At 43.6% G+C, this 10875-nt stretch overlaps 1 protein-coding gene across 1 annotated transcript; it reads left to right on the top strand.

Moving 5' to 3' along the window:
• The first annotated feature begins 308 nt into the window (after positions 1–308).
• On the top strand, positions 309–2662 carry LOC133019538 (tripartite motif-containing protein 16-like). Its single transcript, XM_061086057.1, has one exon. It carries the CDS (start codon positions 309–311, stop codon positions 1989–1991), a length of 1683 nt encoding a protein of 560 aa, XP_060942040.1. The 3' UTR covers positions 1992–2662.
• The last annotated feature ends 8213 nt before the right edge of the window (positions 2663–10875 follow it).

Genomic DNA, 10875 nt, shown 5'->3' with positions numbered 1-10875 from the left:
TTTGATCTAATTCTAGTTTTTTAAAGTGTGGTCATGATTACATTTCTGTTTTTACACTTTGACTCTTTCATACGTGTGTTTTAATGTATTTTTGCTTGTGTTTTTCATTTGTGAAGCACTTTGTAAGTTGGTTTTTATTCCATTGAAAAGATTCGTTAACTTTTCTGGAAATTTTGAAGAATGTGAATCTTACAACCTGTGCTGTTGTGAGCTGAATGTGACAGGAGGTGAACGAGAGAGGGAGGAGCAGAGATCTGTTTCTGTTCAGAGGAAGTGAAACTGTTCAACAGTCACTCGGAGCAGCTGAAATGGCGCAGCAAGAAATTCAACAGGACAGACAAAGATTCTGCTGTTCGTTCTGTCTGGATCTACTGAAGGATCCGGTGACTACTGTCTGTGGACACAGCTACTGTAAGAGCTGTATTAACACCCACTGGGACAAAGAGGAGGAGAGAGGAAGCTACAGCTGCCGTCAGTGTAGACAGACCTTCACACCGAGGCCTGTCCTGGAGACAAGCACCATGTTAGCTGATTTAGTGGAGGAGCTGAAGAAGACTGGACTCCAAGCTGCTCCTGCTGATCACTGCTATGCTGGACCTGAAGATGTGGTCTGTGATGTCTGCACTGGGAGAAAACTGAAAGCTCTCAAGTCCTGTTTGAATTGTTTGGCCTCTTATTGTGAAAAACACCTCCAGCGTCATCTTCAGTCAGCTCCATTGAAGAGGCACAAGCTGGTGGAGCCCTCGGAGAAACTCCAGGAGAACATCTGCTCTCGTCACGACGAGGTGATGAAGATATTCTGCCGCACTGATCAGCAGTGTATCTGTTATCTCTGCTCTGTGGAGGAACATAAAGACCACGACACAGTGTCAGCTGCAGCAGAAAGGACTGAGAGGCAGAGAGAGCTCGGGCTGAAGAGACAAACAATCAAGCAGAGACTCCAGGACACAGAGAAAGACGTGAAGCTGCTTCAACAGGAGGAGGAGGCCGTCAATGGCTCTGCTGATAAAGCAGTGGAGGACAGTGAGAAGATCTTCACTGAGCTGATCCGTCTGCTGGAGAAAAGAAGCTCTGATGTGGAGCAGCAGATCAGATCCCAGCAGGAAACTGAAGTGAGTCGAGTCAGAGAGCTTCAGGAGATACTGGAGCAGGAGATCACTGAGCTGAAGAGGAAAGACCATGAACTGAAGCAGCTCTCAGACACAGAGGATCACAACCAGTTTCTACACAACTACCCCTCACTGTCACCACTCAGTGGATCTACACACTCATCCAGCTTCAGGATCCGTCCTCTGAGGGACTTTGAGGACGTGACAGCAGCTGTGTCACAGGTCAGAGGTCGACTACAGGACATTCTGAGTGAGACAGAGACAGAGATTTTACAGATTGTGTCTCGAGTGGATGTTTTACTGCCACAACCAGAGCCAGAGACCAGAGCTGACTTCTTAAGATATTCACAGGAAATCACACTGGATCCAAACACAGTACACAGACGTCTGTTATTATCTGAGGGAAACAGAAAAGTAGCATGTATGAGTGAAGATCAGTCTTATTCTTATCATCCAGACAGATTCACTGGTAGGTATCAGGTCCTGAGTAGAGAGAGTCTGACTGGACCTTGTTACTGGGAGGTGGAGGTGGAGGTGGGGCTGGGGGCGGGAGGAGTTGGTGTAGCAGTCACATACAAGAATATCAGCAGAGCAGGAGGCTCACGTGAATGTAGATTTGGATTCAGCGATAAATCTTGGTCATTATATTGTGATGGAGACAGTTATAACTTTCATTACAACAGCATCGAGACTCCAGTGTCAGGTCCTGTGTCCTCCAGAGTAGGAGTGTACCTGGATCACAGTGCAGGTTTTCTGTCCTTCTACAGCGTCTCTGACACCATGACTCTCCTCCACAGAGTCCAGACCACATTCACTCAGCCTCTCTATGCTGGAGTTTGGGTTTGGCCTAAATACACAGCTGAGTTCTGTAAACTCAAATAGACTCGAGTCATTAAAAGCAGTGATTTAGATTCTGTGTGTAAATCTTTAACTTCTTTTGTCTCCATGTTTGTTGATCAAAGTTCGTCGTGGTGACGTTCCTGCTCCGCACAGAGATCAGCTGTCAATCATTCCTGACGGGCGGCACTATGACGTCCTCTCATTGGTTGTTGTGTTGATGTTTAAGTTTGTTGAGCTGGACCCATGTTGCATCTCACTGCTCGTTGCTTTAAGCTGCAGAAGCTTCGGTGAAGCTTTCACATTTCTCCTTGCAGAACAAGTGCAATCTGAAAACTGATGCACATCCACAAGAGGGAGCCTTTGTTTTGTGGACCACACCCTGTGGTATGTGTTGTGCAAACAACTTTCATGTGTCAGGCTGGACTCTGTCACAGCCTGGCTCTATAAAACATTTTAACAAGTCTCTTTACCTTTACCCGCGCTGCAGAGGTTATCCAAATGAATCCTTTTCAACACGTGGCATGAAATTCAAAACTTCAGCTTTTCTTGGGTTTTTCAGAATGATGTGTGGGTGCATGTCCCGTAGACTTGCCCATGGGAAAACACCTATAGTGTTTTTTTTGTGATATCTTTTTCATGCTGTTTTTAAAAATGACTGCATTGTTTCAGCTTTGTTTTCTTCTCCACCTCCTCAGCTGAAAAGGTGAAAAATGTAACTGCAATTTTAATAAAGACAATCGTTTGCTTCTTTAAAGTGGCTTTGAGTTTTTATTTGTGTTTTCAGTTGAAGAATTGTAATATATATATAAAACTTATAAATATATAAAATAAAAAAATATATCAAACTTTAAAATATAAATGTTCACCACTTTCAAATTTTCTGCAAATTTTTGTAAGAATTTGAGCTACTGAAGCCTTGAAAAAGCTAATTCATTTGCCTGAAAAAAAATGATGCTCATGTAGCGGATGAATCAAAGCATTTTCTGTTCTGGTTCGATTTTCTGAGCTGGAACCGCCAATAGTAACACAGCAACATTATTATTCTGCCTTATTCCTTCACTATTCTTAAAGGCTATAGAAACTGTGATGGTGTCAGATTCATGGGATCGATATGTATTTAATAATGTATTTAATAAGGTCAGTGCTGCCAAAGCGAAACGCCCCAACTGCCAGTTAACTGCAACAAAAAGAAGAAACACCGGGACAGCACCAAACGAACCAGAGGAACAATAACAGCACCGAGGAGCTAGGGGCACGGACGGCCTCTGGGTGAGAGCTGCTGCAGAGGCTGGTTGATTTTTCACTGCAGGCTTAAGGCTCAGTGTTAACTGTTACATGTTCATCCTTCCACATGAAGAGACAGAGACTGAAGAGAGGAGGATGGCCAGAGCATCGAGAACCACTGAGGTGTTTATTCCTCTTTCAGTGGCAATTTTAGCCTGAAATTTCTGGTGGGGCAATTTTGTATGACGTCATGTCACCGTCACAAAAATAGAGGTAGCTGATTATTATAAGCAGTAGGCCTATATAGACCAGTAGGCTGCATTTTGAGTGCCAGCAGGGAGCAGAAATCCTATTTCAAATACATTTCACATGCTTTAGCGCTCAGCCCGACACAAAGATGTTGCCTATAATACAGCATTAAAGTGAAATGATTGCAACAAGTTAAAAAGACTAGACAGACACATAGCTCAAATAACTTGCATAATTTATTCATTTATTATTATCAACATGAGGACGACATGCACCAGCTTCATCTGCACAACACTTTGTGTTTTCCTCCCTTAACTAAAGACGGCCTGCAACTGTTTAGAGTCATTGCTAAGTGTCATGAATAATAGAGTTAATTTCTATATTCATTATATATTATATATTTAAATGAACACTTATTAGAACAATGTTTATCTTTTGCTTTCTGATTTGATACACTTTGGATAAGAACCCAGTGTTTTAGTTTTCTTCTTTGCCATAAGAGACAGAACAAGGTCAGCACAGCTGTGTCCCTCAGGCTCGTCCGTACCTAATAAAATGATGGGAAAAATAAAAGTTTGGCTAAAAGAGGACCTCTTTTATCTTTTGGAATAGGCAAAGCTGCAGAGATCACAGGTGCAGTTTTTGGTGGTGAACCTGCCGCAGACGTCTGCAAGCAGCCATCTCAGCATTCCTGTGAGTGTGCCTGTATTTCTAACACCATAATAACCTGAGTGTGTTCCTGTGTGTGTGTGAGTTGCCTTCTGCAAATCCGTCAGCATGATCTTCTCTTTTCTCCCCAGCCAGAGCCAATCGATTCTCCACAGGCTGGTGGGCCGGGAACCACTGCTTTCTGTCAGAGCCGTGAATGAGCTGGTGGGCGGATGGATTACTCCATTGTCGCGAGGGGCACGCAGCTAGAGATTTCTCATTATGTTGAATTAAAACCTGTAATTACCAAAACAATAGTTGGAAAATTGCGCAAACCCATTTGGTTTTAATGATTGATTTGATTTTCATTTGCCTTAGAAAATGGAGCTGTGCAGCTCTCGCCGGGCAGAGCTGTGTCTGATCATCGGAGGAAACCTCAGTATTATATTCACAAGTATATTCTGGGATTGGGTGTGAACCTCAGCCCTGGCTCCGACGTTTGTGAATTTAATAATGAAGGTGCTGCAGAGGTGAGGAGGAGGAGGAGGAGGAGGAGAAGGAGGAGGAGGAGGAGGAGGAGGAGGAAGAGTGCACCATGAGTTTCCTGTGACAATGATTCTTCTCACAAACCAGACTGGAGAGCAAACACTGTAATTTCCTCAAGATTCAAGTTGAACTCAAATTTGTAACTATTATATTTATGAGCCCAGATCTGAGGGTTGATTCTGTGTTTTCCTCAATAGAGAATTAAAATATAACAACTCGAGGGATAGACATTTGCATAATTCCTGTCACCCGGGGTTGAGAGATGCAAATTATCTGTCTACTCACATATTTGCATTGACTTTGTTGGTATGAACGCACCATTACTATGATTTTTCATTCAGTGTGAAAGCAATTTGAAATGACCTGTAATTCTGACAAGAGCAATGGTCACTGGGAAACCTCAGATCCTCTCTCACTCAGGGACAGACCATAACAACTGAAGAACTAACGATGAGCCGACTCTCAGATGAGATCAACTCTCTTCACTGAGACACAGCTTTTAACAGCTTTAATGTCGATACTGCGAGTTGGCAAAGAAACAAAAACAAGAACTCTTGGATTCGGTCGGTGGTTGTATTATTATGCTTTCTGCGAGTCTGGCTCCGGATCAGTCTGAGATGCTAATGTTAGTTCAAGCAGCATCGTGAAGTCGATAGGAAACATGGATTCTGCATCGAAGCTTCAACAAACTTTAACCAAACAACCCAGACTTGATAATTACCCAACAGAAACAAGTTTTAAGAGGCTGCTAATGTGTTTTCATTTAATACGACAATCAATAGAAACCAATGGAGGCCTGGAATGATATGATCTGCTTTCAATGGGCTCAAACTGGTCCTTATAAGGCAGGACTGAAACTTCCGCTTCCTGGGGTTTCTCTCAACATGAAGGTTTCCCGTCATGTGCGTGTGAGCGTCTGTGTGAAACCAGAAAAGTGAGAATCAGTCAGTGGCGGTGCAGCTGTGTGTTTGCTAAGTTCAAACAGTGTGGTGAGCGATGGAGGATGGGAAGACGTGAGAGTGTGGAAGTGGCAGATGGAGAAGAGAACATGCAGCCCTTCAATTATCCAATTATATGTCAGAGGAAAGAGAGAGAGAGAGAGAGAGAGAGAGAGAGAGAGAGAGAGAGAGAGAGAGAGAGAGAGAGAGAGAGAGAGAGAGAGAGAGAGAGAGAGAGAGAGAGAGAGAGACACACACACACACACACAAAACAGGGTGACTCATCTGTTTCCTGTCAGTTTGTATGGGTGTATTCAGAACGAGCCTAATAAATGTACTGTATTCATCTGTTAAGAAGACAGTTATAATGGCTTCATTACCAACGTCATTCAGGTTATTTCCTGGGACTGGACTTGTAGAGTTTGTGTTGAGGCTCAGGTCCAGATTTGGATTTTATTCAGGCTGAGCAGGGTTTGGACTCCAGGGTTTAACTCGGGGGGCATCAGGGTTCACTGATATGAGGTCGGTTCAAACAGGATGATAAAGGAATGTTGGGTCCGGGGTGCAGGTGCTAGTCCGACTCGTAGTAGAAACTAGCATCATTCAACTTTAAAGACGCCATTTTCAGGCCAAGTCCTTTCGGTACTTTGGTTTGTGAGCAAATTCCTGCAAATATAATGAAACTCAGATATATTAAGTGTACATTTTAGCACGCTATCAATCTAAAGTAGTGGTGAACATAGTAAACATTTCTCTCAGATGCATTTCTTTACCTTCAAGCTGCTTCTCATTAATAATCTGTGTCTGAAGATATTGGAATTTATTTATTCTTAATTTGAAGGAGGTTGTAATAGAGCTTTTACTTGGGGATGTGTATATTTTAATTGTGTAATTCCTGTATGTTTATCTTATATAACGTGTCATCATTAGGGAAGTAGTGGGTGTGGAGGAGATGATTCATCTGAAGGAGTTTAATCATAAGCATCATACCTGCAAAATGACCTCACAGTTATCACGGCTGCAGACTCTCAGTCTTTCTGCAGAGCTCTCGTATTATTCTCCTGAAGAACACTGAAGCTCTGGTCGTGCACTGCAGTCAAACAGCAAACACACACACATGCAAACTCCACCTTTATCCCTTCGAGTCTTATTTACTCACTCCAGATAACATCCTCTGAACTGAGCCGACAGCTAAAATTGGAAACTTCACTCAAGCGAGGAGAAATATCCATTTGAAAACATGAATGTCTCAGTCCGATCAGTACTCTGCCGTTCGCCTCCCTCCGTGGCGCCGGAGCCTCCTTGATCTCTCAGTCATTTAGTGCCAGTCCACTTCCACTCGTTCACTCCTCCCTCAGAGAATTCCAGAAAGAGAAGCGTAATTCTCGCTGTCAATAACCAGAGAGCCCGTAGTCAGATAGAACGCAGGAACTCAGACGCTGGCATTTTGATTAAATCTCGTGGATTTGATCCTGAGGAAGAATCAGTAATTTTACAGAGATGCCTACGTTGCTACTTTGCGCTGCTGATTGACAAAATGATGTTTCCGCTCACGGCCCACGCTGCAAAGTACATTTAACTTTTGGAAAAAAATGCAATTCATCTCTACTTCAGTTGCAAAGTAACGCAGAAGTGAAACTGACTCACCCTCATTTACTCCTGTGCAACTGCTCTGGTGGCGTTTTGGCAAGAATTGTGAATATGTCACTAGATTATTTTGTTTGTACTTTTCGGTATTTACACAATTCTTCTGCTTGACGTGTTTGTGTTTTTTCCTGCAGGGACAAAAAGAAAAACCCACTCACATGGACTTGTTATCTTAGTTAGAACTCAAAACTCCGTTAACAACCTACAAAATCTACGATTAGGACCCAAAGCAGCCACCGAGACGGAGTGAGAGGTTGATCGTGTCCAGCGGCTGCTGCGGTCCGACAGCTTGATTGATGAGAATAACATCTGACACAAGACAAGGGCCGACACTGTTTGAATATCCAGCGGGTGTCATCATTTTCCAGAAGCCCCCCATTAAGAATGCATGAGCAGGGTCAGCTGTCTGTGAGTATCATAACAAAAGCAGTCAGCGGCAGGAAGATCAGGGAGGTTTGTTCCCGGGTCACACTGAAGAACATCTCTGAAGAAAACCTGAGTTGAAGAACACATGACGGAGGGAATATCTGTCAGGTGAGTCATCCTGTCATTTCTCCTACAATCTTTGGTGGTTGTGCATTGAAATAGGATGGAACACTGAACTTCATTTAATAATTAGAATAATCCAACCCATAGAAAAAGATGAATAAAGATGGACGCTGCACATAGTGAAGCCAAATCATCTGGATCTCCCCCTGGTGGCTGGCAGCAGTACAGGTCCTAAATCCTGCCTCCCCCATGATAGTGGATGGGACATAAACAAAAGTGAAAGTGGACATTTAATAACAGTTTTTCCTCAAAGATGGGTTCTGTCATATTAGGTAGTACTTGTTCAAGTGTTTGTGTTTCATGTTAGTTTGGTTTTAATTAGTTATTTGATGCTATAAAAACAAGTAGAGACCAGTTCCACTCCACATTCACCGATGTGCAGACCCTGCCTCCAAAGAACCAAGATGGCTGCCCCCTGGAATCCTGGGATATTTTGGCTTCAGTTTTGTCCGATGGCAGGAAGTGGAAACACATCGTCCATCTTTATTTTCAGTCTACGGATCAGCCTCACGACTGTCACATGTTGATGTTTCCACAAGTCAGGAACATCGTTATGATCTCAACTACACAACGGATACTTGGATTTGACGCATTAGAATGAGTTATTCAGAACTGACCACACACACACACACACACACACACACACACACACACACACACACACACACACACACACACTCACACACACACACACACACACACACACACACACACACAGTTTTAATCGTCCTACACTGTAATATCCACATATTTATTTAATACCCCATATTCCAGGATACATCACTTTAAAAACAACTACCTTGCGGACTGACATCACCACGGACAGAACTGCAAATTTAATGATCCAACTTTCCAACTCTGTTTTCAGATTTGAGCAAAACGATTACACGGCCATCGCCGATACAGAATTATAACGACTCCTTTCACCTCTCGCCAGGAGCTCTCCGCTTTATCCGCTCCCTCTCTCTCCCCCTTTGTCCTTCATTCTTCATTTTCCTTCATCCACCCTTCTGCTCGTTCTGCCCGTCTCCGATTCTCTCTGTAACCTTGTGAGTTTGTCTTTAATATTCATGGTGATTGAACCTGAGGGGAATTCCGCATGTCTCTCTAATTTATGTGGGAGAGGCTTCATTATTCACGCGCTGATTTAATATGCATCTTAGGAGTGGTGGGTGAACATGTGAGAGAGGAAGCCGCTCTCAGACTGGCTGCACTCCGAGGAGTTGAAACTTCTGAGGAGCTGACTGATGCTCTCGCCCCAGGCGGAGGACTCCATCCTCCTCTTTTGTCATCGCTGCCCCTTCCGCTGCCGCTGTCTCTCACTCTCTTTCATCCGCTCACACGTCCACACACGTCGGATTGGTGATCAGGACATTCTGTGCAAACGTTGATGGTCCCGAGAGGATGCATCACACCGACTTTGAACCTGCTGCTGACTGCAGGGAGTTACTCGTCCAAAAAAATTCTCATGTCCAAAACCTCCCATTAAACAGATAAATATCACTTTAGTACTAGTGTTTTGTACAGATGAAAGAATTTAAACCAATTGAGGTTTGCAAGTATTTTCTTTTAACTCTGCACAGTGGAAGTCTAGCTGCTTCCTGGCTGGAGCCTGGTAAATGCAGCTTGTATACCTTAAAACAGCAGCTTTATTAAAATGAGTTTGATGTTTCAGTGATTGTGAATCAGGGGAATGTTTCCTCTTTCATTCCCTCACCTCACCCTGAACATCTGCTCTGTGTAACTTTGGGTGAGTGGGTTGGATCTCCTGTGAGAAGAACTGACAGAGAGTCGCAGCTTCAACTGTCAGAATCAGGTCCAGCAAGTTGAAGAGTGAAGCTGAACTGTGGATCAGGTAAAAATACTTAAAAGTTATTAAAAACTAAAGTTTATCTCCAATATTCAGCAGGAAACCCTTTAAAATATGAAGAATTCTAAACAGTTTGGTGGATTTGTTCTAGGAATTATGGGTAATAACCATCCTCCAGTCGTGTTTCAGTTCAGTTCATGGAACCTAACAGAAATAATCACCCCATGTGACTGCAGCTCTGCAGCTCTGCTTCCTGGTCCCACTCTTGAATCCTGATGATGTTTTCTTAACACTTGACATCTATTGCACTTCTGTCCGTCCTGGGAGAGGGATCCTCACATGTGTCTCTCTGAGGTTTCTACATATTTTTACCTGTTAAAAAGGTTTTTAGTAGTTTTTCCTTACTCTTGTTGAGGGTAAAGGACAGAGGATATCACACCATGTTAAAGCCCTATGAGACGAATTGTGATTTGTGAATATGGGCTATACAAATAAAACTTGATTGATTGATTGATTGATTGATTGATGTGACTGCAGGGGGCGCTGTTGCAGACACAATATCATAAAATATCACACTTTGACAAAAGTTTGTCTTAAAAAATCTTCTCCGGTGATCTCGGGACACAAGGACACTTAATGCAGTAGCTGCAGCCGAGAGAAAATGTAAAGATTTGTGCCTCAGAAAATGTCTCTGCTGGTTTTCTTTAGATCATAAAAGAACTTCTTTGAATTTGCACTTTGCAGATAACACTGGCTGAAAACTTCTATTCAGCAAAATGCCAAAAAATCAACACTATACTTCAGGGAACCCATTCATCTCTCTCTCTCTCTCTCTCTCTCTCTCTCTCTCTCTCTCTCTCTCTCTCTCTCTCTCTCTCTCTCTCTCTCTCTCTCTCTCTCTCTCTCTCTCTCTCTCTCTCTCTCTCTCTCTCCACATATTGTCTCGTACCTTTCCTTGCCATATGGTTCATATTCACGCTCCCTCTCTCCCAGCTGACACGCTCCCTCTGCGTTATCGCTCCCTTTTCACCTCCCGCTGCTAAAAAGGTCATTTGTATTCCATCGTCAGGTCGGCGGGGCGAGCTTATCTCCTCTGAGGGCCTTTGAAAAGACTCAGATTCTGCATGAAAAGAAGATTCCAAAGTCAAACCTCAGTGACACCCGCCTGACACGCTGACAGACCGGGTTCAGAGCGAGGGCCGACTCGACAGCTGCCGGCAGCGTTTCCATCCAGGTGACCACGGGAGAGGAAGTGTTCGGCGCTGCATCAAACAAAACCTGCTGCTCCCCAGTGGGCGAGGGGAGGATCGGGAAA

This window comes from Limanda limanda, chromosome 14 (genome assembly GCF_963576545.1).
Source record: "Limanda limanda chromosome 14, fLimLim1.1, whole genome shotgun sequence".
Classification (NCBI taxonomy): Eukaryota; Metazoa; Chordata; class Actinopteri; order Pleuronectiformes; family Pleuronectidae; genus Limanda; species Limanda limanda.
The sequence above is the reverse complement of the archived record's forward strand: the minus strand, read 5'-3'. Positions and strand labels throughout refer to the sequence as shown.